The following is a 27,212-nucleotide window of genomic DNA, read 5'->3' on the forward strand; positions in this document are numbered from 1 at the left end:
CCCTGCAGGATTGGGCAGCTGGGCTCTGCAACCAGCAAAGCTGCTGGAGGTGCTTAGGCAGGCATAAGAGGATTTGGTGACACCACTGATTAGTGTCGAGGGCCTCATTATGGTGCTGGTAATTGAAGGTCTCCCGAGGTTTAAACAGGCTGGGAATTATCTGCCCTCAGAGGCTGCGCTTGGCTGCATGGGATGGTGCTTTCTGCAAGGTAGGCAGTGCCCTCCCTGGAGCAGCCTGGCACTGGGGATGGTGGCCCTGGCCCTGAGACCTTGGGGATGGGACCCACACTGGGGGGCAGCTGTGGGGCTCAGGGAGAGAGAGGGAAGGCCTGGGGAGAAGGAGAGGGCAGGCTGTGTTTCTGCAGGTGTGTTTGTGGTGCTGCTGTTTGAATATGCTGCTGTTGGTAATTGCATTAGCCCGGTGGGGCTCTGGGCCTAATTTCATTAGCTTGGTGTCTGTGGTTATTGCTGGACATGAGAAAGGGCAGGGCTGCATGGAGAAGGGCTGATGCAGCGATTCCCCTCCTCTCCATCTCCAGGGAAACACCTTGCTTTTGGTGACTTTTGCCTGTCCCAGGCCAATGCCAACCAGTGCAACAGATGGATGAGGTTGGCTCAATCCACTTGTTAGCTTGGAGAAATCCAGTTTCAAGTCCCTGCCCTGGCATTGACTTCCTGTTTGGCCCTGAGCAGGTCACCTGGTGTCTGTTTGTCCACCCTCAGAGGCCAGCAGGGAGGAGAACGGGCATTTTTGGCTCCTGGGGCACTCAGCCTGGTAGCCCCTATTGCACCTCATTAGCCATATGAAGGGAGCCCCAGTTCTAACATCAGCACTCCATGGGCAATGGGTTTTCCCTGGGATTCTGTCGCTCTGGAGCAGTGTGGCAGGACGAAATGAACATGCAGCTGTGGGATTATAAAAGCTGCAACCTTTTCATTTGGTCATATCTATGGCATCAGTATCTACATAGACTGCCTCTGCCTTTAAACAAAGATGAGGTGGGGCTTGTGGAATTCTTGAACATATTTGGGGTTTTCCTGGTTCAAGGAAAAGGGACCATATTTAATTTCCAGTTTTCTTGGTTCTGGTGCAGAGTGGGATAAAATTATTCCCCTGTAGACCTTTACACAGTCAGGGTCTGGCTCCAGACACCAGCATCCTGAAAGGAGCAGTACTGGTGGAGGAGTTCTTTGATATGCTATTCCAACACACTGCAGAAATATTCTCTGCAGTACAGTGGCCTTGGAAAGCTAACTGGGAGGCGGGCGAGTGAGCTGGGGATCCCAACACAATGCTAGCATCTTGGATGGCTTGAACAGTTCTGCTTTGTCAAGAGTCCTGCTCTGACTGATGCCCCCAGGTGTGGCTGCTGGATGCCCACTGGCAGCACTGAATCCCATCTGGATGCAGCATGGCAATGGTTTTCCTTCCTAAATTAACAGTGGCAGTCATAATGTCTCCTCCTTTTACACAACAACGACAATGGGCGGGGGAATAAAAAGCGTTTAATACTTTGAAGCTGTGAATTGTGCTATTCTAGAAGAAACTGAGGGGCTGCCTCAGTATGGTCCTGCAATACTACTTAAGAGAGGCTGGGCTGGCTCCTGGAGTCTGTCTGTCACAGACTGATTTGGGTGCAGGGACTGGAACTTCTCCACACTCCAAAATCCATGGTGGTCTCCTAAATTAATTGCCTGCCACTTGATTTGCCTGAGGAAAGGGCCTGGAGGGGTTTCCTTGAAGTTGCTCTGTGTGTGCATGTGTTCTGCAGTGCTAAGCACTCACTAACCCAGATCTGCTAAAAATCAATAAAGTAATCCACTTACTGCTTGGGACTGCCAACCTTTTTAAGGAGCTCAGAGCTGTTTTGTCTTCTTTCCTCTCCCAAAGAAAGAAAAGAGCTGTGAGGAAGGGGGTGCTGACAGAGCTGGTCTAAAATCAGGCTCTTTGCTCTGGGCAGATCAATAAAAATAATTCCCTACTAAAACGTCATTAGCATGGAATTAAAGCTGCTGAGATCCCGTGTGGTGGGTAAGAATTAATGGTACTGCTAAATCTTGGCGTGGTTGGTGCTTAGAACGCAAAGCCGCTTCACTGCTCACACCTCCCCATTCCCAGAGCTGCCAGGGCTGAACTGAGCATGCAGCTGGCTCAGCCCCTGCTCTGTCCCACGGCTGCTTGGCAAGGGCACAAACCCTCTTATTCAGCCTCAGGGCAAGGGACAAGCCAGGCTGGGATGGCAGGGAGGTGTGACTCAAGCAGGTGGAAGCGAAACTGCTGTGCAAGAGTGGATTTGTCTCAAAACAGCATCTCAGTTCTGAGTGCTGGTGGGCACCTGGGGACCAGGGGTACATGGACCCACTGTGTCTCTGCATGGGTGCTGGACAGGCAGGTTTCCCATCATGCCAACACTTTCCCATGACACCAGATCAGAGAAACATCCCTCAGGCAGGTTGTGTGTGGGGCTGCACAAAGTCCTCCTGTGTGGAAGTTTTGGATCTTATTGAGTGTGTGTGTGTGTGTGTGTGTGTGTGTGTGTGTGAAAAATCACTTCTTTTGGAAGCAGATTGTTTGCTAGGCTTTTTGATTGAAAATTTTTTCTTTCAGTCTTGTCACAGAGGAAAAAAACTTGCCCTGCTGAGAAATCCAATTTTCTATCAGGGGATTGAAACAAGCCACCTTGCAGCCTGTTCCTCAGCAGTGCCCTGGGTTTCTGCCTGCAGGGCATGGAGGTATCCCTGCCTTGTGCCTGGCTTTTGCTTCCTGCCCCTAACAAGAGTCCCCAGCGTGGCTGTTAAAGGACAGCACTGGAGGCAAGGCCAGGGTTATCCTGAAATAGCAAACTTTGCCTACAGGTTAGAAATCCTTGTGGTTGCTGGGATTGATGCCACTTGGATTAGACAGGGTGGAGCATGGGGCAGCCTCCACTGAAACAGGAGCTGTGCCTACAACTCCTGCACCTGGATGTAGCTGTGAACACTTGCAGGATGGGCCTGATCTGAGGAAGGACATTCACTGGGGATGTCCTTTTTATATGTTGGGGTGGTGGCAGGACAGGACACAAGCTCAGCTGAACAGGGAGAGGGACAGGACATAGCACCACACATTCAGATGGTGCTGTGTTGTGCTCTCATGCTGGTTATCAAACCCTTTAAGTCTCCCTTCCCCAGAGCTCAAAACTTATGACCAGTGAGCAGGATGTGTAAGCATTGGTGCTCAGCTGCCTCTCCTCCTCCAGAAACAGTTCTGCAGTGCCATTAGTGTTTGTGCAATAAAACAAATGAGATGTGAAAGGTGGCCAGATAGAAAATACAAGAGTGATCTCTGCTGTTTGTATTCCCCCTGTGAGACTGCAGTTGCTTGGTGTTTTTTTTGCCTCAGTAGAACCTACTCTGAATACTGATCTCTTGTTTTCTTTTTTTTTTAACTGTGAGAAAAAACAGTGTGTATAAACGTGGACCACAGCTAATGGGCTCTACAGAATGCTGATACCGCTGCCTGCAAACCTCCTTGCTCCTGACAGCAGGCAGGTTATCCATTTGTTCTGCTGTGTGGAGATGCACTCCCAAATGTTAGGTTCCCATTTTCAGGTAAACTCTAAGTCCTGGAGCTGATCTGATATACCCGCTGCCCATTAAGAGCTGTGCATCCATGTCATGGTGTCCTCCTGATACTGCACATTACCAAGTCCTCACACATAGATGGAAGGGCAGAAATTGGAGGAAACAAAATTACCTTTTAAAAATAATTTAAAGGTAGTTAATATAAGGGTGAGGAAAGACCTTTTCCCTTGTTTAAACTCTAGCTAGGGATAAATTGATGTGGCAATGTCTGAGAGCAAAGGAAGAAACAGAGCTAACAAGGGTAACCTTTCCTTCTGCACATGCGATAGCTCAGGGCTGACTGCACCTCAGTCAGCATCTGCCTGAGCTGCTGCTGGGCGCTCTGAACAGCTCTGGGCTGGCATATTCCATGCCTTCCCCTTCCAGCATGCTTAGTGCCAAAGGGCAAAATGGGCCCTGGGGTGACCTGGAGGGATCCAAGTGCCAGAAGGCCCTTGTAGGATGCCAAACATCCTAATCTGCTCTTCCCTCTTTTTGTCTTGCTGCTTCCATGCCATGCTCCCCATGGTCCCCATGGTTCACAGTCTCCCTGGGAAGGCAAAGCCCCTTGCTAGCCCTGAGCCCCCTTTCTCTGCCATGTGGCCAATGGGTCTGCAACCCATCTTCTCCTCCAGCATACATGTAAGTGCAGACCTCAGTCTCCGGTCTCTGGCAAAATTCCTCCCTTCTCCATTCCTTTGAGGTGGCTTCATTTGAGGCTTCCCAGATCAGAAACCAGAAACAGTGGGCTGTGATGTTGCCTGTATCCTTGCCTCTGCCCAGAATTGCATGAGTTTGGCTGGGGCCTTGCCAGGCAGGGAACAGAGGCTGTTCCTGATTTGGAGTACCAGTCACTGGAGGAGGCAGTGCTGAGGACTTCGTGGGGCTCTGCCCCAGCCTGGCAACTGGCTGCTTGTTTCCGCTTATTTCTGCACATTTCCTGCAGAAGTTCATTGTCAGGATGGCTGGGCATTAGATTGAAGTTGTGGATGTACATCTGGGGCTGTCTGTAGCCTAATGCACTCTGCTGCCCTGGCTGTGAACTTCACTGACTGTACGCAGCATGGATTGAGCCCCCCCGGGCTCTGTCCTGTGTCCCACCTCTTCTCAATCCATACAGCTTTAGCAACTGGTTAATGACGTGATGTTTTTTGATGTGGTTTGTGTGTCTTTTGTACTCTTTTGGGTAGGGTTGGGGATGAGAGTTGAGCTTCCAGCTCTGCTAGCCCCAGGAAGATCCCGGTCCTCCTCAGCCTTGGCTGCATTTCCTACGGGTGACTGCAGTCCAGCACCACAGGGCCGTGACTTGATGTCGGGAGCACAGCTGAGGCACGATTTGGTGTGGGATGGGAGTGTGGATGTGGAACTCCTCTGGGCGAGGGCTGGTCCTTTGCCTGGCCAGAGAAGCCCTCCACATGGCCGGGGTCGGTGTAACTAATCCACCGCATCGAGTCTTCACTGGTGGAAAAGCAAAGCACCCCCCTCCTTCCCCACGATGCTCCTCCCCTAAACAACTTAACCTCTCCCCCTCCTCCCAATTTCTGATCTATCCCGGAGCCGTCGTGCATTGATTGGCGTCTTAGCTGGGCGATTATGCTCGCTGGCCGGTCCGCCGTGAATTCGCAGGGAGCCGAGCCAGCTGAGCACGGGAGCCGGCGCTGAGCGGCGGAGAACAAGGGCATGTCTCAGCCCGGCCGGCAGCTGCTGCCGGCGTGAAGCGAGGATGAGGCCGCGGGAGGAGGCAGCTGCCCTGGCACCCTCCGAGAGCCCCTGCTCCTGCAGAGCCATGTCCCGACCCCGGCGGGCTGCGCTGCGCTCCGGGCAGCTTTGAAGTTAGAGGAGGCAGTTGTGTTTAGAAAGGCAAGCGATGAACTGAAGATTAAACATGTATGGGAATTATCCTCACTTCATTAAGTTTCCTGCAGGCTTTGGCAGTAAGTATTTTACTTGCGTTTGCAATCTGTGCCTTCTGGGTTAGGTGGAGGAACTGATCCCGCAGTAGGACTCGGGGGGGGGGGGGGGGGGGCTGTGTAAAGGGAATTTAAAAGCGTGTTTAACCTAGCTCGGATGTGGCTGTAACCTACAGTGCCCGTGTGCTTGTGAGTGAAGCTGTCCTGTGGTTTTATGTGCTGTGAACTTCTGCACAGCCAAACCAGGCTGCCTGAAATTTTGCAGGCTTGAGTCAAACCACTGCACTCTGCTTTGAAGTTTAGTATATCATTTGGGAGATGCATCTATGTGTCTGTGTGAGGTGGCTTGAATCTCTTCATTGAAAGAACAGGATCAAACCAAGTAAGCATCTTCCCAATTTAATTTTTCTTAAGTTGTTTGGGAAAAAATTACTTTTCAAACATAAAACACCCCCCGAGAAAATTTTAAGAGGGCTATTTCCTTGCCTTGTGGCTGTCTCCTGCCCTTGTGACACAGACACCACCATAATCGTGTGAAGTTGTGCCAGATTAGCCAAGTGAGGCTGCCCAGGGAGACGGCGGAGGGCTGGGGCTGTGATACCCCTGTGCACACCACCGTGAGCAAGCCGTGGCTGCAGAAACCACAGCTGCTCTAGGGAAACGGACTTTGCAATTACTCGCTCATTATTTTTATCTGAAGTTATTCCTCTTGCCCGGACATGGGGAATGTGCAAGGGGAATGGGTTGAGGAGCCTATGTAGGTTGGAGAACTTGGCTGCGAGGGGCTGGGAGCACCCACCTATTGACTGCTGACAAAAGTACTGGGGCTGTGCCAGGGAACTTAAAGTGCATGGATGTGCAAAGTCTTAGTATCTATGGAAAACTCCTCAAGTTGTTCCCAGCCCTTCAAGGTGGGTAAATGGCTCTAGGATTCGCTCTGGAAGCCCTCAGGCTGCGTACATCAGCCTGTTATTTCTCTGCTGGAGGAGCAGTTCATGCAGACATCAAACTGCACATGGGATGTTCCCGCTATGTGTATGGGTTTCTTTTCCCCTCCCTCTTGCACCAGATGCTCACCTCTGGTAATTCTCCAACTCCAGAAAAGTCATTGGTATTGCATCAAGTCATCATTGAGTCTCACAAGCGCTCAACTTTCCAAAATACCTTTTTAGGCTGTTTCTGGAGAAAAGAGATGACTCCTTGGGAGAATCTATTGCTCACTGGTGTTTTTAAGGACCAAACAAAGACCAGCTGAACTCTCTCCCATTGCTGTAATAAGAGTGAAACAATGAAAGTGTTATTTGTATTTAATTTATTACTATTACAAATTTGCAATGAACCAAAAGAAAAGTGACATTCAAGCTGATCTTCATAGGAACCAGGCAGAGATCCCTGTAGGGACAACGGTCACAGCACTCAGCAGAGCCTTTGAGTGATTTCTAGGAGAGGAAATTGGTAATAGGAGCAGAGGGATTGCTGTTCCACCAATAAAGGCGAAGGGACTGTTCTCCAACAGTTCAGTATATTGGGAGTTTAACTTTCATTTAAAGTATTAAACTGGTGTTTTAACCTGCTTCTAACTTGGTATTAGAAACAGAGGTGTTTTCTGTATGTGAATGCCTGACAGAGATGCAAAAGCATCGGCCAGCTTTTGTTTGGGATGCTTTGAAACAGCTACTCTGTCCTGTCCTGTGCTCCCTGGATGCAGGTTACCACTCACATTCCACTCAAAGCCAGAGGGCTTCCATGTCCCTGAGGCAGCTTGGTGATGTGGCAGCTCCCCCTCCTTGGGTGGTTGGGTCTGCAGAGGGGTATTTCTGGCTGGTTGAGAAAGCGATAGCTGCCTTAGCCAGACAACTTATGGCTGTGGGAGAAGGGAGTCAGGCTTTGGAGCAGGAGAGATCGTGGTGACCACAGAAGGGAGGGAGCTTCCACTGCCTTGGGTCCTCACCATGAAGCCCATGCAGACAGCCTGCATCTCCATCAGGCCCGCAGTGTGTACGTGGCTTTGCTGCTCCCCCATCTTTTGAAATAGCTGTGAAACTGTTCCTGGATGTGCATCAGGGGGAACATCAGCATGCAAGAGCAGTGTCCACAGTAAGCTGTCAGCTTGTAGCATTCATTGCACTGTGTTGCTGGAGGGCAAAGTTAAGGTGATGTGGCTGCTGCTGTTCAGTGTATCTAGATCTTATTGCATTCAGATTTCCTTTAGCTCTGAAATTCTGGGCTTCATTTGGAGCACAATGGCAAAAAAATACCAAATGTGCACTTGCTGTCTTTTTCTTTGCTTTCAGGTAACTGTTACATCTGCTTTACCTTAATTTTATCTTCATTCAGGTTAGAAATAAGGTACATGTTTACGATGGCGTGTATAACACTCACTTTGATCTTAAACATCTGAATAGCACCACCAAATTTGTCTGAGAAAGTACATACGCAACTTGGTCATAAGCACATGATTGTGAAGAGAAAAGGACAATCGGACTCCAAGGTGTTACAGATGAGTTTGTAGAATAGCAGGGAAAATGTTCAGATGAGTCACCCTTAGACATCTAAAGCAGGAGATGTGTGCTAAGGCTGGGCTATAGGAGCAAAGAAAGGGCTCAAAAATGTGTTTTTATTCTCCAGAAGGATGCATTTCACCCAAAGCCCAGCTCCCAGAACAAGGAAAGATGCTGTGCTGGCTGTCCTCTCTCTTTGAGCACTCTCTGGCACAGTTGGTTGGGGACAAGAACTAACTTGGCTCCTCCACAAAGTCTCTTTTATTAGTACTCATGTAACTTGGCCTGCGGCCACACCACCTCCGGCTGCAATCTTGTCAGCTCTCCCAAGCAAAGTGGGGTTAGGCCAGGTTGTTTGGGGGATAGGGAGAGAAAAACGCAGACTGTGCCTGGAGTGGCTCTGCTGCCTGCCTGGGTGGCTGGCTGGCACCTTTTTCACATGTGATGGTCCCAGGTTTTGTGACCTGCAGGATGCTTTTTTCCCTGGATATCATAGCTTGCTGTGTCCATTCCTATAACTGTGGATGTGAAGATGGAAAAGAGCCCTTGGACCCAGCAAAGGTGTGAGAAAATCCAGTGACTGTGCAACTCCTGCATCTAGGAAAATGCAATTTAAAATTTTTTTTTAATTTTTCTTTTAAAGCAGGAGACACTTGCCTTCAATTGCCTGGGGCAACCACAGATCCTGCAGTCAGTGGGATCCATTCTCCTGGGGACCTGTAGCCTCTCCGTGAATTCAAAGACAGCTGTAGGAATTTGTGCATGTTTTTTCCTGGTGGCTGCTGGCCAAGTGGGAAATCTCATCAATCGATCATGAAAAACCCTTCAGGCCTCAAATTCTACAACTTTTTCTTTTTTTTTTTTTTTTTTTGAGATGAGGAACTTTATCCAACTCTTATGTGTTACTGTGGTCACCAGGGGGATGTGATACCTTGTTAGGGTAAGTAAATTTGGCTTGCAGTTCATTTTTAATTACTTGATGTGTAGTTGCTAAAGGATGCCGGCTCAGCAGCAAATGCTATTTTGAGGTCTTGGCCTGATTTGACTGAAATTAGACAGTGGGTCAATAGCTTAGTATGTCCAAGGACATTTGGACACAGTACACAGCTTCTTGTGGCCAGGTTTTGGATGGCCCCTGTTTGCAAGGGAGGCAGAGGAGCATTACCAAAGAGGAGAGGGAACAGCTCTTCCCACCACCTGGAGAGCCAAGGGAAACCTTCTGCTGCCCTGTGTAGGTCCCTGTTGGAGAAGCCCCTGCTCACACATGTGCCAGTACACCTCCTGAAAGTTTTGCTCCTTGTTTTTAGTGGTCAGGGAAGGCGGCATTATTTATTGACTTGGAGTTGAGCAGGAGGATAGAAACACAGGGATTACTGGTCCTTAAAAGCAAGGCAAACCCACTAACCTTTCTGTAGGATATTAGCATGGCAATCTGTAGTGTCTGTGGGAATCTGCTTGGACAGTTAAAAATATCACCAGAAAGGGAACAGTTTTGTGGTTTATCTTCTGTGTATTAAACAAAAATGACTTCTGCAGTCATAGAAGCAAAACTTTGCTGGATTCCAGTTACCATGGGTACCCTGCTACATAACTGCAGCCAGTTTCAGGAGTGTTTCTCACAGGTATTTCCCCTTCAAGGTTGTCCCCAAGGACAAGCTGTTTTCCAGGCTGTACCTCCCACGCACATTCATGCTCCTCTCCTGAAATCAGCCCTTCTCTGTCTCTTCCCACTTCTCAGTGCTTTCTGATCTGCAGAGGATGAAGTATCTGCAAAGTCATGTGTCAGGCAAGGGAACTCACACCTTTAAATGTTTGTGCCAGTGAAATGAACCTTTTCTCTGAAGCCTCAGGAGCACAAGTGTGTTTTTCATTATTTGATGACTTCCAGCTTTTGATTCTCTCTGATATTAAAAAGGAAACTGTGAATGTTGAAAGTATCATCTTCTGTAGGCTTGCCAGGGATCTTCAAGGATTGCTTTAGACCTTAGTTGATGTCAGACCCCAGTGTTGAACATGGGTATTTCTCTCAAGGCTTTGCTGAGTGTTAGAGCTGAAGGGGCATTAGCCAAAACAAATTTGCAACCTGTGGTGGTTAGACAGTGTGTGTAGTGCTTGGATGTTTCTGGTCTCTGCATTCTCATTCTTCTTTCTACTCAGATGTAAGTGCTGAAACTGATGTTTGCTGCCATTATTTGTGCAAAAATCAAGACAGTTTTATTGGTTGCAGCCTGGATGCTTCTCTTCTTACTGCCTTCACCAAGGTATTTGGGGTCACTTGTGCACTCTTGCAAAAGAGGAGTCTTTGTTTCCATGCTTTCCCCAGCTTTACCTGGGAAGTGCTTGGAGCACAGAGGTGCATCCAAGGTGCCTTTATCGAGCTCACATTGGTTCAGTTTAGCTGTGTTAGCCCAGACCTGGCTGTTTAGCCTTGGTGTGGTGGACCTGGAGCTCTTGTGCTCTGCAGGTGCATCTGTTGGATACCTACACATCTGCTGTGATGTAGATGGTGTTCTTCTACTGATTTATGAGGCTATTCATGCAAGTTTCCTATCCCTGGACTAGGATTTTGCTAAAGTGAAGATGAAGCACAGTTGGAAGTCGAGTATCAAAGCTTCATGTCCTTGCTCAGCTTCAGTAGCCAGTGGGTGAATATAATGCTGTTGTTTATGTCCTCAAGGGCAGTATTTTCAAAATGCAGAGAACTGTTTCTTGGGGTCTTCCTTCATTATTTTTTCTAATGTCAGCAGAGATGTCTAAGCTGGCATTGGATATGATCCTTATTCTGAATGCTGAAGCAACAGGATGGATGCTGTGTCTGCGTGTGTACGCACTTCCAGCTGCTCCCTGCCACAAACAATGCTGTAATTTGCAGAGGCACTTTGAAACAATGAAGCACTCAGATGCAATTTCTTAAGCTTTGCTTCCTTCAAAGAGAAGGCTGGAGTTTGTGTTTCTGTTCAAGGGAGTTGGTGGAGAATTGATGGAGGCACTGGGTTGTCTGGGAACTGCATGTTTGCAGTGGAGATACTGGAAAATCCACATAATCCTCCTGTCCTCTCTTTCCCTGCTCCTCCAGGGGAGAAATAAATGCAATATCGAGCTTCCCTGAACTTGGACGGGAAGCTACCTGTCCACGCATTAATGTGGAGAAGGGAAACGGGGAAGAAAGACAAACAGCCCCACTTGCGGATCAGCAATAACCAATGATGAATGTGGAGTGGGTGGCTCAAAGCAGCAGCAAGCCCTGGTGCTCGATGCAGGTCTCAGCTGGCCTTCCGCAGCCGGCGGGCAGGGCCGTGCAGCCGCAGAGGCCTGGCTCCCGAGCGGGGCTGCCCTGGGCTCGGGCCCCGCCGCGCTGGCCGCCTCCCCGGCCGCGCTGTCAGCTCGCGTTACCCGATGGACGCACGGCAGGCCCGCCCGGCCTGGGTAAATGCCGCCTGTGCCGAGTGCCGCTGCGCAGGCGGGGGCGGCCGGCCGTGGCTGGCGTGCGGGACTGAGTCCTGTCTCCCCAGCCCACCCTGCTCTGTCCCAGAGCTGCTTCCCTGCTACAGAGCGGCTGCTCGCTGGCCCTGCTCCGCTGCCATTTGTCTGTCCCCCAAATGATGGGAGAGAGTACCTCGAGTAAAGCCATTCCATCCCGGTGAGCCCAAGACCTTTCTGGGTTCTGCTGGGAGTTGTGGGACACAGACCACCAGTATTTTCTTGGAAGTCATTTAATTTGATTGTTTTCTTTCAAAACTTGAAGTCTTGGCTGTTTGCACAGTCCAAACCTCCCTGACTTCTTTGAACTGAAACAAGTTTGAGCATACTCAGCTGAGCAAATAATTAATCCCAGTGTCAAGGAAGCTTTGGCATGGCTCTTCCTGCACACCTTTCAGCCATGAAAATTGTTCTTCTCACAAGCTGATGGTCTGCTGACAGTCATTTCTTATATCCCTCTCAGAGCACTCCAGCCTGAAAATGAGAATCTGAGAGGAGGATTTTCCCCAGGTGCAGGAGAATGCATTTCCTCTCCCCTGGGGACTGGCTTAGCAGACTTACCCCAGAAAGGGACTGGAAGTCAAAGTTTTTTGTTGCTTGTGGGCTTTTTTGTCATTGCTGTTGTGCTTTTCTAAATGGGGACTTTATTACAATTTGTAACAGATGGATAAAGTTGTTGTTTGGTAACTGGAAGGTTTACACTGTTGGGTTTGACCAAGGGGTTTGTCAGAGCCTTGGCAGGACACTGTGGCCAGGCGCTGTAGAAACAAGCATGTTAACTCCGGTTTGTGTCATCAGGCCCTGGCAAAGCCTGACTTTACACCTCTGTGCTCTCCAGTAGGTATTTTCATTTATCCATCCATTCACCTCCATCAGCAAACACTCCTTCATGCATTCATGCTTCCTCTTTGGTATCTCATTGCTGGTGTAACAGAGGTACAAGCCCTCTAGGTTTCCTGGCTTTGACCTTTGATCCCATCCTAGGGTCTAGGGGGTTCCCCTGGGCACAGCCCTGAAACATTTGCCCCTTGGCAGGGATATGAGCACACTGTGGGGCTTGCCCTGGCCAGCAGCCTCCTTGGGTGAAAGCCTTGCTCTGGGCCCTTACGAAACTTGGAGCCTCTCTAATGGAGAAACTTAGCAGTGACAGTGTTTCTATAAGGTCTGGCATAAAAGCAAACAGTTAAATAACTCTCCTGGGTGTATTTTCTTATTGGTTTAAATCTTCTGCATGATACTTTCAAAATATGCCCTTTTCTATGTTAATGGAAAAGGATGAAGAATCATTCTTCTGCTCAGCTGTCCTGGTGTGATAGATCTCTGCCCAATATCCCCTGCAATGACTTATTTTCCAAGCTAAGGAATCCTCAAAGGCAGTGTTGTTTACCTGGTTGCTTAAAGAGGCGTAAAAGCAAATTCTTTCTAGGTCTGTGCTATGCATGCTGGGGAGGACTGTGTGTTATGGTACCACAGGTGATGAAAAATGCATTTGCTTTTCTCTGAAGCCAGTAATGGCTCAAGTCAGGATGGTCCTTTTAAGCCCCAAGGTGCCTGTGTGAGCTGAATGCTTGCTTAGGTAAGGGGGGGTCCAGGCAAACAGCACATCTCTTCTGCCCAATGCTAAAGGCACTCTGTCTCTGGGATGAAGGACTTTAGTGCTTGGAAGCCATTCCAAGGTAGGGATTTTGCTGTCTGCTAACAGAAAACAGGCTGTATGTCTCCATGATGGTGGCAGGGGGATTTGGGGTGGCTCTGTGGCAGCAGGCGGGAGCCCTGGCCCTGCCTCCAGACCACCTCGCTGCCTCCGAGGCTTCTGCTGTTGTCATTGAGCTGACTTCCTCTTGCTGCACATCGCTTTCCCACTGGGAGAATTGATCCAAAAAGCCAAAGCAAGAATTGACAAAGACCTTTTCTCCCCCTCCCTCTGCAGAATTAAGTCTGAAGTGGGTTGATAACGGCAGATCGAGTCCTCCTTGACTCTGACAAATGTCTTTAATGTTATTCAGCAAGCTGACCTTTTCCCGTCTTTATTGTGCATCTTCCCTTTGAATCAGATTTGATTGTTACTTCAGGTAGAATAGCAAAGACTGTCACGTAAATAACTTTGCAATAATGTTAAAAGGAGGAAAAAACACAAACAAACAAAACACCAAAGCACTGCCTTACTTGCAAATGCAATGGGAGAATGTATCCTCTGTGCCAGCCATGAAAAACCAACTGTGTGACCTTCCCACACAACATCTTTGCCTTGCTACTCCAGGGAATGATCTCCTGTGTTGAAAAACCAACAGAGAAATAATGGTTCACAGAAATGTTAATGACAGCTAATGCTAACTATGGCTGGTAAATTCTAAGGGAGGGAGAAAAGGTCATGTAAATCCTTAAAATGCATCTAGATACATGACCCATTGGGACTAGTGGGCATTTGATGCCTAGACACCCTCTGAATATTTGAGACTGGTCTTACAGAAGACAGTGTTTAGGCCTTGGTTGAGCTGTTCAGCCTCAGAGTCTGCCCTGAAGTGGCAATGATCAAGGTTATATTGTTTTTCTACACCACCTCTTCCTCAGCAGGGTTCAGGGGCAGACTGATCTCATGGGGCTACTGTGAGGCTCAACTTGGCGATGTGCACTGCAGCTCTCTAGTGTGGAGAGAGGGAACCCTCTGTCTTTGTAGCTGTGAGACTGGGCACATCTGTGTGGCCAAAGTCTGTGCTCTGATTTGTACAAATCAGGAAAAATAAAGGACAAATTATTTTGTGACTGCCTTGTCCTGAAACTTGCATTGCTAGTGTGTCATGGGCAGTTCCTGTGTTGCTCCAGCTCCTATGGAAGATGCTGGCATTCAGCTTTGAGAATGAACATGTGAAATGGCACAGAGGAGACACACGTGGGTGGGAAGGGGGAAAACTAAGCCATGGGAGCACAAGGCCAGAGCCATCTCAAGGAGCAAAGGTGCTTCATAAGACATGGGGAACATTCAGAGTTTCCAGGCTGGTTGGTGGGGATTTTGTGATTTGAGAAGTGTGCTGTCTCTAGAGCTGTCTTGGACAAAAGAAATGGGACTTCAGGGAAGAGTTCAGAGAAAACCAGCCTGATGCAGGCAGGCAGTGGTGCCTTCTTCCAAGTCTGCTGAGGCACCGAAGCAGAGAAGGAATATTTTGTTATTAAACATTATCTTCACAGTAAGTTTTGCTGCTGTATATAACTCAGTTTCCTGTACTATAACCAACATTTTGTTCTTTTCCCTTTATAGCATGAGACCTGTTTGTTGGTTGGTTTTGGGGCTTGGTTGGCATCTGAGCTGACACAACTGAGGCTGGGCAGCTGATCGCTGTGCACTCAGCCATACTCATGGTGTACTTCATCTCTGCTTCTCTCTGCAGATTCCCCTGTGCACACCAGCTCCACGTCCGTGAGCCTGTCCTCAGGCCTTTCCACGGGGAATCCAGTGGAGGGGTCCCACAGCTACCTCGAGGCCCCGACGAATGCCTCGCGGGCGCTGCCGTCACCCATGAACACTATCGGCTCCCCAGTGAACGCCCTGGGCTCGCCCTACAGGGTCATTGCCTCCTCCCTCAGCTCACACCCTGTCGCTCTCTCCTCAGCCCCGGGCATGAATTTCATGACACATACCAGTCCACAGGTGGGGATGTGCACACTTTCTTTGCTACAATTCAGTGTTCAGGATGGTAAAGTTCCAAAACTTGAGAGAGAGTTGGCTGGTGGGGAGTTTGGTCAGTCAAGGAGTTCAGCTGTAAAGAACGTTTTCTAGCATGTGTACCTGCATAAATCACCCTTGCATAGACACAGAGACCACACCAGTATCTGTTTCAAAATACCCTACATGATAAGGGAAGAGAGCTAATTTCCAGGTTTGTTCTCACTGTGGGTGCAGCCCAGCTCCCCTCCACTGCATCTATTGCAGTGTGTAATTACTGTACATGGAAACAGACAGGATAGCCAGGGGCTGCAGCACGTGAAACATTGCCCTTCTTCCTGCAAAAGACTATCTGCTTCATTTCATTATTTGGAAAGGAGATGGACTTTCTAGGGGGAGACAAATGTTAATGCTAAATGTCAGCCACCTACTGTGTTGCATATAAACTTGGCCTGCAGCAAAACGAAGCACTCCCATCCTTACTGCCTGTGCTCACGTGGGTGCTGAGGTTTCCCTTCCAGACAGGGGAGACCCAGGTGTTAGGGCTGGTGCTTTCCCAAAGCCATGGATGGGCTGGGAGCATCCCAGGGTGGCTCTGTGGGACAGAGACATGCTGCTCCAAAAGCCTGGCACTACCTCCTGCACGGGTTGTAGCAGTGTGGAATTTTGACAGAGAGCTGAAATGTTCTGGGAGTCCATATCTAAGTGAAAATTCTGCCTCTTATGAGCAAGATTTTGTGTTTTGTTAGTGGGACCTGAAGGTAGGAAGTGCTCAGAAGCCTCATGGTTCCTGTTGAAGAAGCAGCAAGGAGATGGTCCCTGAGCCCTCTCTGCCCCATACCTTGCTGCTACTCCTTGGAATGCCTGGAGCTCTTCTTAGTGCCTGGAAGGCTGGGAGAGGATGATATAGGGAGGCCCCTGAAGAGCTCTGAAAGAGGATAAGTTTTGACTTACCTTTCCCCAGTATTCTCAACTCCTTTGTGGGCCCTAGCTGTCAGCAGTGGGAATGCTGGAGGATCCCTCTTCCCCTTGCACCAGCTAACTGTTCCCCATGGATCTAACAGTATTTGTGCCCATGACATCAAGGACAGGATGGCTGGACAGGAACTTGCAGCAGTATTGGCTGGTTGGAAGCCTTTCCTTTGGGGTTGGGGATGCTCTGGGAAGTGGTTTTCCCAGTTTGGGCACTGTGCCAAGTTCCCAGATCTGAGGAGAGGGTTCCATTTATGTTGCCTCTAATGCAAGGAGACAGCTGGACCCTGGGGATTCAGCAGAGAGGCAGCTAATGGATTTGGGTTCAAGCAGTTGTCCCAGATATCATACATGATTGCACTTAACCTGCAGGAGTCAAGCTCTGAGGACACTGATGGCTAGAACTGCCCTGGGTGTCCCCCTCCCATATACCTTCTCTCCATTTTATTGTTTCAAAGTGCAGACAGGGAGAAAGAAAAGGTGGTACCTGAGTTCTGAGTAACGTTTTAAACCATAAAAAGTTCCTCCTGGCTCAGCATTTTGCCAAGATGATGGACACTTGCACGGAGGAAGGGGTTTATTTCTCCTTTCCTTGGCCTGGATTTTGAAGCATAAGGATTTACAGTTGCCAGTGCCTGGTTTGAGTCTCTGCCAGGGAGATCAAACCTCTGTTCCTCTGGGCAATTTTTCCCAATACACTTATATTTTCTAGTGGAGCAAAACAACCTGGCTCCTGATTTTTGATGGGTAGTTTTTATTTTCCATGTTATTAGACCTTTGAAGCTTTGAAAATGAAAGGACAGTGGTGAGGGATGATGAGAACAGGCCTCACCTTTTTATTTTTCTAATGACAGGTCCAAAAGTTCCAATGGGGTGACCTCTTGTCCTTTACTGAAATTTACTGTGGAAATTATCATACTTTTTTGTGGGAAACAGGCAGTTTCTTGGAGCAAATGGACAGCTTGCAGGAATGTGCATGAAATCTACTTTTTAAATGTTATGGAGATTGGAATGAAAGCTCTAGCTGGGTCTTCATCCAAACCCTTGTTTTCTATCCCTGCTTCTGCCTTCTTGCTGGGAAGAATTTGAGCTGGTAAATTGGCATGACTGTTCCAGGCAAACTCAGTGATGAAACAACCATCCCCAGCCCTCAACCCATGACAGTAGGGAAGGTGATCTGATGGTGGGTTAGGAGAGACACTGCTCTGCCCAGACAGCTTTTGACAAGATGTGCTCAATGGCCCTTAATCCTCCCTGCCCTGCCAACGTGGCTCCAAAGCAAACAGCAATAAAACGAAGCCCTGGGCAACATCAGGCTTTGGTCTCTAATCGATGTGGGTTTGTAACCTTTAACTTCAGCAGCCACGAGCAGCTCCTGGGGATCTCGGCTGGGGGCTCTGCATCGTTTGCCTGCATCTCGCAGCTGCTGATTTTCAGATGCTCAGCCCGATCCCTCTTTTTTTCAATCTGGTAACCCCAAATCTGCCACCTGTGGTGGTGCTTGGGAACCTAAGTCCCAGAGAGTGACCAAATGGCCACATTTTCATGTGTGTATGAAGATTTGCATATGACAAGCTAACCCACCTAATTTGATTTATTTTTTAAATGCTCTTACAGCTTCCCTAGCCATGCAGCAGTTCAGGTTCAATTGCAACAGATCATCTGGCTGCAAAGCTCTTCTTTACTAAGCTGTTAGTGCTTGAGGCTGCCAGCAGCCAGCGATCAGCATCCTCTAATGAAGCAGGCAGGATCCCACCAGCCTCATCGCTTGGAGGCTGTAACTGAGCAGCTGAGGTTGCTGCCTGCCCTTTTCCAGCTCTGGCTTTGGTTACAACATCAGGCCATATCTGCTTTAGTGCCTGCTTAAACCGCTCCAGCTGGATTCACCAGAGGATGTCTGTATGCCCGTGACAGCCCCATGGACTTGCTGGGGATAAGCTTGTGGGAGCAGCACAGGAAAGGTCAGCTCCATTTGGGGATGGTGTCATTGAGATACGAGTCTCCCCTCTAACCTGTCTTGTGGCTTCTGCTTCTGCAGCTCAATGTCCTGAACAATGTCAGCAGCTCGGAGGATGTCAAGCCCTTGCCGGGTCTCCCGGGGATCGGGAGCATGAATTATCCATCTACAAGTCCAGGTTCCCTAGCCAAACACATCTGTGCCATCTGTGGGGACAGGTCCTCAGGTAGGAGGTTTTCTTTCTTGAGGAAGCCTTTGTGCAATGAGAACTCCCCTGGTGCCCTGAAGCAAGGCTTGTGCAGCACTGAGCATTGTGGGGGCTCGCTGGGGCCATACTGCCATTGCAGGATTCATGGCTGGGTCTGGCCGTCTGTGTTGCAGATTAGTTGCACTGTGCCCAAAAGCGAGCAAACCTAAACCCCATTCTCTTCTCCCTTGTGTGTATAATCTCATTTTACCTTTTGTCCCTGTTTACCAAAGGTAAATCTATCAAAATCTCTGTGTTTTCGTTTACCTCTGCTTTGTGTTAGCTGGGTTCTGGCTGTGTCTGGGTTTTCTCTCATACCTCAGTGTGCCTTACAGACCCCCTCCTAATCAGTGCACCCCATTTGCTGCCTGCGGCTGTTCTGCACTTGCACTGCAGCTAAGATGCTCCACATCATTCCACTGGGATGCAGTCCCTCCTAATCACAGGAAAACAGTGGTCCTATAGTTTGATTGCTGCTGGTCACTATTACCTGCTAAGACCCCCTGAAGCCAGTTCAGCCCTGCTAAGATGATTCCCTGCAGCCAGGTTTTTTACCTTTGGATTTGGTGTGAGCTCCTCCACACTGGAAGGAAGGGCAAATACCTGCTTGCCCATTGATTCCCTTGCCTCCCCAGGGAAGCACTATGGGGTGTACAGCTGTGAGGGCTGCAAAGGCTTCTTCAAGAGGACAATCCGGAAGGATCTGATCTACACTTGCCGGGATAACAAGGATTGCCTCATAGACAAGCGCCAGCGCAACCGCTGCCAGTACTGCCGCTATCAGAAGTGCCTCGCCATGGGGATGAAGAGGGAAGGTAGGACTGGGCTGGTGGAAGGAATGGAATTGAAGAAATTTTTCTTCATTCATTAGGATAAATCAGGTTCTTGGTGACCCTCCAAGGCTGGTGCATTCCAAAAACCTACACTGACAGCTTCAGTACATTTTGGACCTTGTTACTTAAAGGAAATGAGAATCATAGTTTAGGTTGGAAAAGACTTTTAAGATCAAGCCCAACAGTTAGCCCAGTGATGCAGATTCCACCTCTAAACCCTGTCCCTAAGTGCCACATCTACCTGTCCTTTAAATACCTCCAGGGGTGGTGACTCAGCCACTTCCCTGAGCAGCCTGTTCCAATGTTTGACAACCCCTTCTGTGACAAATTTTTTCCTAATAAGGAGAGAGACTAATAAGGGAAGAGGCTGATGGGGAAGCTATTACAATGTTTTTTTCTTCTCACCTAAACACACACACTGGTGAGTATTGAACCTATTAACTGATTTTGACCCAACCTTGCCTCTAGTTAGTGACCCTTAATGGCTTGGACCCCTTGGACCCCTGAAAACCTCTGCTGCAGACAGCACCCAGCAGTGAGGGGTCCTGCAGCCTTCTTGTCTCCTGTGTGAAGAGCAGCTTCCTTTTTTTGTTTTTGATTTACTGACTTCATTTTTCACCACCTAATTCTTGTACTGGAAGATAAGGGTGAATGATTTATTTCTATCTCTTATTTTATAGTTCTCTGTCATTTCCACTCTTAGCCTCATCTTTGGAGATGAGCTCACATCCTGCGAGGGTTTTGTGCTCTGGGAGAGAGCAGTATGGAAGTAATTCACGGAGCCTTTTCCATATTCCACACACCCATTGCAACTCCCAAAGAACCGTGTTTCTGGCCCAAACCACCTAAAGGATTTAGTGTGGAGCAAGGATCAAACCCGTGGCAATTGGACTTAAAGGGGTTTTGCACTGACTTGAGGGAAGCCTCCAAAAGCTGCTGAGGGTCCTGCAGCCCTGTCTCTCTCCCACCCAGCTCTGGAGATTGTGAAGATCTTTGTAAAAGCCACCAAGTCTCTGCTGCAGGGAAGGGCAAGCCCAACAGCTTGGCTGTTTGTCTGTCCACCCCTGTCCCCTGCAGCTGGTTCTCCCTCCTTGATGGAGGAAGGACTGCTGAGCTGGATTGTCTCCCAGATTATACTAACAGATGTAAGGTCAGGAAGTGACAACCAGCACAGTATTTAAGCTCATTTTTTCTGAGATAAAGTAACTGAGCTGCCTTCAGGGTTGAATGCTAGCAGGCAGTGTAGCTGTCCCTTTTGGAGGCCACGCCGTTCCCCTGTGGAACGTGCAAACTGCTCCCTGTGCCAGAGCTCAGACCGTGCAGGGCAGAGCCTGGAGAAGCAGCTGTAACACTGGGCATGAGCTAAACCTCATCTTATTCCCTGTAGCATCATCAAAGCTGTGCTGCCTCAATCTCTTAGGGCAGCAGGGGACTGCAAAATGCCATGCTGGAATCAAAAACTTAATCCCAGGCATAGCTCTCCCTTACAACTGGGTGCAAAGTGGTTCAGATGACCAGGGTGTTAACACAGCTTCCCTTTGCAGAGAGTGAAAATTTAAACCCCAGGATCCTGGTGGATCCTGTGGGAGTTTGGCTGCAGCAATCACAGGGGGTTTTTGGGAGCTCCAGAAACTGGATTGCAGCTTGAGTTCAGGAGCTGAGTGATGGGACTGGTATTTCCTTGCCATGTACTTTCTTCCACTAAGATTTTGGTGACTTCAGAAACACTTACATGGCTTTTCCTGTCCATTACTCTAAAGAGCACAAATGTTCTCGCCAGCTGGCTGGCATACGCTTGTGTCCTGTGCTGCCCTCCCTCACAAGCACCAGCCAGGAAACCCCACTGATACATCTTCTTGGGTGCTGCCAGTTGCCCAGCAGCTGGGCAGTGCTGGGAAGCACATTCTCCCAGCTGGGAGAAACACAGGGAAGCACTGAGCATTGCAAAATGGTTATGAGTCTTAGTGCTGAGGAGCCTCCCCTGATTTGGCCCTCCACTTAAAACACCCTAAAATTAGCCAGGGGCTAATTAGCAAGGCTAATGCAAGGCACTTTGGGCTCCTACTCACACAGGGGAGTGATGCTAGAGGGGATTAGTTTTTGGACATTTCTCCCCAGCAATGAACCAAACAAATATAATGCCTGCTGGTAATTTCTTTTTTTAAACAGGATTGTCGTATTTCCCTTTGGGACTTCTCCAAAAAAAAGTGCACCCAGGACTTCTATTGCACACAAGGGTTGGCATACAAGATACATGTCCTACACCAACCTGTCTTACACAGAGCAGCCCTGGGGGTTAATAACTGAGCTTTGGAGAGAATTTCATGATTCTGTGCCTTCTCTCAGTAGCTGTGTTGGAAAACATACAGAGAAGGGAGAACGGAGTGAAGGTGTTGGGGCACTGATGTGCTAGGAACTTTCTAGTGGGGAGGATTAGGAAGAGAGGTGGTAGAGGGAGACGTGACGCCAGGACTGGGCCAGACTGGGTAAGATTCTGCTCAGGAATGAGATAAGCAGCATGTGTGAATCCAGCTTGGGGTTTGGCACTGTCTAGCCCTGCTGTTGGATGATCTGACTGCTGTGGGATTGTTGAAAGCACACTGGAACTGTTGGAAGCATGCTGAGAGCACAACAAACCTGTATGTGAGTGCTGGATCCCTCCTGCCTCCTCCAGCACCTAGTGACAGCCGAGTCCAGGCTGCCACCTGGAGGTATCAACTCCTCTTCCCTCTGTTCTGGAGTTTCATACTTTGGAAATTACAATTTTTTGTCAACTTTGAAGGCTACTGGTCTGCAGCAACCTCAGAGTTCTTGGTATGGGAGCAGCCATTTTAATGGGTGTACATCTGAAATACCCATTTATTTTCTGTTCTCCCCCTCCTGAGGGGGTTTCTCATCCCTTGTCCCAGAGGCAAGGGGACCCACTGTGAGCAGGTGACTGTTGCTGTGGACGTAGAGAGCTGTGTTTCTGTCCCACAGCTGTACAGGAAGAGAGGCAGAGGAGCAGGGAGCGCAGTGAGAACGAGGCCGAGTCCACAAGCAGTGGCAGCGAGGATATGCCCGTGGAGAGGATCCTGGAAGCTGAGCTGGCAGTCGAACCCAAAACGGAGGCGTACAGTGATGTGAGCACAGAGAGCTCGGTAAGAGCCACTGACATCACCTGCAGCCAGTAATGAGAGGCTTTGAGCTGGGATTTGAACAGACAAATGCCATGTGAACAACGGGCATTTTATAAGGGGATTTTGCTTCGCACCACCTAAAACTCACCAATAGTTTTTCTTTTGTAGCTCCTCTGAATGACAACTAGAAAACAGCCTATACATTATTTTCCAAGCATTTTTTCCAAGTCTCCTTTAGTTTCAATGAGTAGATAGGGAAATAGATGCTGGAGAGTCTGAGCCCTGTGCTAGGTTCCACATGCGCATAGCCCTGGACACTTCTTGTCTGCCCCTGTGACCAAGACTGGGGTGGAGCTGAACGCAGCAGGTTTACTGCTGTGGTTTTACTGGTTTGGATAAAACTGCTGCTCATGCCCGTTCAGGGGCTGCTTCCTGGCTTTCAGATGTGCCCTGGGGAGCAGGACTGCAGCCGACCACCAGGGACTTGCTTTGCAAAGGACAGCAAGCAAACAGAAAAGTCTAGCAACCAGCTGACTTGGCTGGCTGTAGAGGGGATAGTGGTAGCAAATATCTGCTCTTCCCAACAGCACACAGCTGAGATTATTGGCAGTTTGAGCATTGTACTTGTGGCATTGAGTATTATTAACTTGATACCGTGTGCAGTGCAGATTGTGATTATCAAAGTTTTTTCATTGACAAATTCCGCTCTTTTCCTCTGCTCTTTTCTTTTGGATATTGCTCCTAATTAGACAAATGACCCTGTCACAAACATCTGCCATGCGGCTGACAAGCAGCTCTTCACACTTGTCGAGTGGGCCAAGCGCATCCCCCACTTCTCTGACCTGACGCTGGAAGACCAAGTCATTCTCCTCCGGGCAGGTAGCATCCCCCACCTGTGGCTGTTCCTGGTGCCCCTGTCCCTTCTCTGGGCTGTGTGCCATGCCAGCCAGGCTGGATGGTGAATGTGCAATCCTGAGCCAATCCATTCCTGCTGTTGCAGGGTGGGAGACTCGTTCTGAGACATGATGAGAGGTTGGCAGAGGTTGTCGATGGGGCAGCAGAATATGTTGTTTGTCCCCCTCTTCATGCAGACAGGGAGGGCCAGGGGAGAGTTAATAAATGTATCTGGTTGATGCAGATCCTACTACATGTGGGGCACATTAGCGTGCAAAATGATGTAAAGGGATTGTAGTTGCTAGGAATATGTTTTTAAGGAAGAAACCCCAGATATTTTCCCCTTTTTTAAAAAAAAAATTTTTTTTTTCCCTTTGAGCCAATTTCTGCTCCTTGCTTGCTGCTGGTCAGGGTCATAGAATCATAGAATATTCTGAGTTGGAAGGAACCTCCAAGCATCATCATCGAAGTCCAATTCCTGTCCCTGCCCAGAACAACCCCAAGAATCCCACCGTGTGCCTGAGAGCATTTTCCAGATACTTCCAAGGGATAGACCACACCTTGCAGTGTTGCCAAGGGGTGCAGTTGGTACCTGAGGTACCAACTCTCCTGTGAGCTTAGTCTAAAGCCATCAGGGAGAAATCAGTTCTCCTGCTCCATGTGGGACTGATTTTTGGCTGAACTGCCTCACGTGTCCTGCACTCCTCTGCTTGCAGGCTGGAATGAGCTGCTCATTGCCTCTTTCTCCCATCGCTCCGTGTCAGTCCAGGACGGGATCCTGCTGGCCACAGGCCTGCACGTGCACCGCAGCAGTGCCCACAGTGCTGGTGTGGGCTCCATCTTTGACAGGTACGTGGCCTGTTGCTGTCATCCCCCAGCAGTGGTGGCCAGGCTGCCTCTGCCTTCCCCTCTGAATGGGAAACATGTCCTTAAGGGCAACTAGAGCAAACCCTTTGTGATTTGGGGCAGAAGTAGCTCAGAATGAGCAGGGGATGTTTGACTGACTTAAAAAACAAGAATGGGATAAAAGCACAGTGGAAAGGGATTTGCAGCTGCAGAAGCAGATCTTTGGTTGGGTGTGCAGGGGGAGGAATGCTCCTTTCTCAAGAGTTTGCTGTAGCTGTATCTAGGCCTAATATTGATCACCAAGAGCTTTAGATGGCAGCGCCTTAAACCCCAACTTGCTTGTGTAACAACTGCACACATATTGTGCCTGCCATGCCTGCTCCCTTCCTGGCAGGACACTGCCTCACCAATCTTTACACAACGGGCACGTGTAAGGACAGTGCCCATGTTTTGCACTACACAGTAAAAAGTGGAGAAAACCCATGTGGTTTTCCTCAAGTGAGTGTAAATTGTGAGTGCTGCATGCTGAGCAAAGTGAGAACAGGAGCAAATTTAATACTCAGGTCCCTGGATGCTGGTGTTGCACATGTAAAACAGTGGTGTGGGGCATGGCTGTGCCTCAAAGATGCCTCTTCCTGCAGAGAAGAATTGCGGGTATTCCCAGTGCCTGTCCGAGATGCTTTTCAGTGGAACAACTGGTCTCTGTCTGCTCACCCATGTCCCCCACACGCAGGGTTTTGACAGAGCTGGTGTCCAAAATGAAAGACATGCAGATGGATAAGTCGGAGCTGGGGTGCCTGCGAGCCATTGTCCTGTTTAACCCAGGTAAGTCTGAGGCTGGGGACAGTTCCAGGTGACAGGTACTCCCTCTGGGCCACAGCAGGTCACTGTGAGCATCAGGGCTGCAGACAGATTTCATGCTTTGGGTTGGAAGGGACCCTGAGGATCATCTCATTCCAAGCCCCCTCCAACGGGCAGGGACACCTTCTAGTAGACCAGTATTTGTCCCAGCCCCTGGATACATGATTAAAGAGAGCATGAGTCCTCTCCTGCCCATGCACACAGTCACTCTGCTGGCAGTGGAAGGACCCCCTCTGCAGAGATTTCTTTCCCACCTGTATTTTTGCCCTTGACCAGATGCCAAGGGTTTGTCCAGCCCCTCAGAAGTGGAATCACTGAGGGAGAAGGTCTATGCCACACTGGAAGCCTACACGAAGCAGAAGTACCCCGAGCAGCCAGGGCGGTGAGTGTCCCCGGCAAGGCAGCACCATACCTACCCTGGAAAGAGGAGACTGGGATGGGCTGGGCTGGGCTGTCCGTGCTGGCTCTGCCTGAGCCACAGTGCCCAAATCCGGAGCCTTTAGGAGGCTGGCGAGATGGAATTTTCTTGCTTTCCAATCCAATCCTACCCTCTGCTGGCCGAGCTCTCAAAGTGCCGGTAGCTGCGTCGGTCCCCGCTGCCGCCAGCCAAGAGATGCGCCCGCAGCATCTTCTGCTATTTTTGGCTCTCGCTGTCACCGCAGACGCTGCGAGCGGTCTGTGGGCAGGGGGAACAGGGAACAGGCTGTCGGCTGCACCCACTTCCAGCTGTGCCTCCAAACGGGAGGTAGTGACTGGCAGCTGAGGGGCTGCACACCCTCTCAGAGCCTGGGGACTTTTGAAGACAGATTTAAATGACACCATGGAGATGTAAGTCTTGTAAGATGTTAAGATGTTCAGATCTTGGAGGGAGAATATGGATGTATCTTCTTTTTTTTTTAATTTTTCCTTTTTTTATTATTTCTTTGAAGTTTTAAAAAAGCCAAATTCTGTTTTAGAAAGATATATATTCCCTCCACACGAGGCAACAAATGTTTATCTTGAAAGCTTGAGGGAATCTAAGTCTGAGAATGCCCCAAAGCATTTTTTGGGAGAATTTGGGCTGGTGCAGGCTTGGAAAGAAGTGGGAGAGGGCAGCCAGTGCCTCCCTCATGCCTCTGAATCTGGTCTCTCCCAGGTTTGCCAAACTCCTCCTGCGTCTGCCGGCACTGCGGTCCATCGGGCTGAAGTGCCTGGAGCACCTCTTCTTCTTCAAGCTGATTGGAGACACCCCCATCGACACCTTTCTCATGGAGATGCTGGAGACACCCCTGCAGGTCACTTGAGGGTCTGGCCCCTGTCTGGCCAGCCCCTGTCCCCCTGTGCCCCTGCACAGCCACCTGCCCCTCTGCTCTGAGCCTGTGAGAGCTCCAGAGATGTCCTTTGCCCTCCACTCCTCCTCGGTGGGATTGTCGTGGTTTTGTACAGCTGTAAATCACCCCCTCTAACCCTCCCTGGCTTGTCTGGGGGGGTCACAGATCCCCTACCCAGCTAACCATCCCCCTGCCCCCTGTACAGATAATTGCTTTAAATTATTTTTTCATTCTCAATAAAAGTCAACAAAACAAAATAATATGAGTGAGGCACTGATTGGAGCTGGCAGAGCAGCGTCCTCTTTTGCTGCAGTCACAGGTCCAGCTTGGGATGGGGCTGAGGGTCGATGGGGCTGAGGTCCCTCCTGAGACCCTTGGGCAGCCCAAATCAGGGCAGGAATGTCACCTGGGACATCACTGCTTGTGCTGATGTACATGGTCCTGAAAGGACATGTATTGCTTCTTCTTGTTCCTGCTAAGGAAAGACCTAGCAAAACTTGCTGCTTTGAATCAAAACATTTCATTCCACCATCTTAAAAAGAAACTCTAGGACTCTTTGAATTCTTTGAAGTTTTTGAAGTAATATTAAAAGTAAGTTTTTAATGTGTGTGTGTGGGGGGGTGGTTGTTTGGTTTTGGTTGTTTGGGTAGTTTGGTTTTTTGTTGGTATTTTTTTTTTCCCTGAGCTAGTCCAGCCACTGAGGAAAGAACCAAAGTGTTTCATTTTGGTCCAGGAGGAGTATTTTGGGGTGACCCAGACCTTGTGTGTTCATCGATAACTTCCATTTTTCTGAAGCTTCATGGGTCCTATTCTTTTTTTTTTCCCTCCATATTTTTGCTCTGGAAACAGGTTAACAAACCCCAAATTTATAATCTCACACTTCCATGAGAGAAACTTGCAGGGAAGGAAAGAACAAGACACTCTAACAAACCATTCTCAAAGGCCTGCCTGGTCTTTCCCCTGCTCCAATGGCACCACTGGAGCTTTCCATTGCAACTGAGCTAACCAGAGTCAAACG

General features: G+C 49.2%; 1 protein-coding gene across 4 annotated transcripts in view; it reads left to right on the top strand.

Moving 5' to 3' along the window:
• The window catches only part of RXRG (retinoid X receptor gamma), a 37,212-nt gene extending 10,758 nt beyond the window's left edge, over nucleotides 1-26,454 (top strand). The window contains exons 1-10 of one of the 4 annotated variants that reach the window (XM_019291410.3): nucleotides 173-209; nucleotides 14,881-15,140; nucleotides 18,166-18,310; nucleotides 18,967-19,146; nucleotides 22,144-22,304; nucleotides 23,033-23,162; nucleotides 23,894-24,026; nucleotides 24,757-24,848; nucleotides 25,161-25,266; nucleotides 26,020-26,454. In XM_019291410.3, the coding sequence (XP_019146955.1) occupies nucleotides 188-209; nucleotides 14,881-15,140; nucleotides 18,166-18,310; nucleotides 18,967-19,146; nucleotides 22,144-22,304; nucleotides 23,033-23,162; nucleotides 23,894-24,026; nucleotides 24,757-24,848; nucleotides 25,161-25,266; nucleotides 26,020-26,167 (1,377 nt within the window). In that variant the 5' untranslated portion in view covers nucleotides 173-187 and the 3' untranslated portion in view covers nucleotides 26,168-26,454. Of the gene's footprint in view, nucleotides 1-172; nucleotides 210-5,137; nucleotides 5,538-8,888; nucleotides 8,955-14,880; nucleotides 15,141-18,165; nucleotides 18,311-18,966; nucleotides 19,147-22,143; nucleotides 22,305-23,032; nucleotides 23,163-23,893; nucleotides 24,027-24,756; nucleotides 24,849-25,160; nucleotides 25,267-26,019 lie in introns of those variants that run through there. The other 3 variants (XM_039556482.1, XM_019291411.3, XM_019291408.3) reach the window with 3 other exon arrangements.
• Nucleotides 26,455-27,212: the final 758 nt, after the last annotated feature.

Source organism: Corvus cornix, chromosome 8 (genome assembly GCF_000738735.6).
Source record: "Corvus cornix cornix isolate S_Up_H32 chromosome 8, ASM73873v5, whole genome shotgun sequence".
NCBI lineage: Eukaryota > Metazoa > Chordata > Aves > Passeriformes > Corvidae > Corvus > Corvus cornix.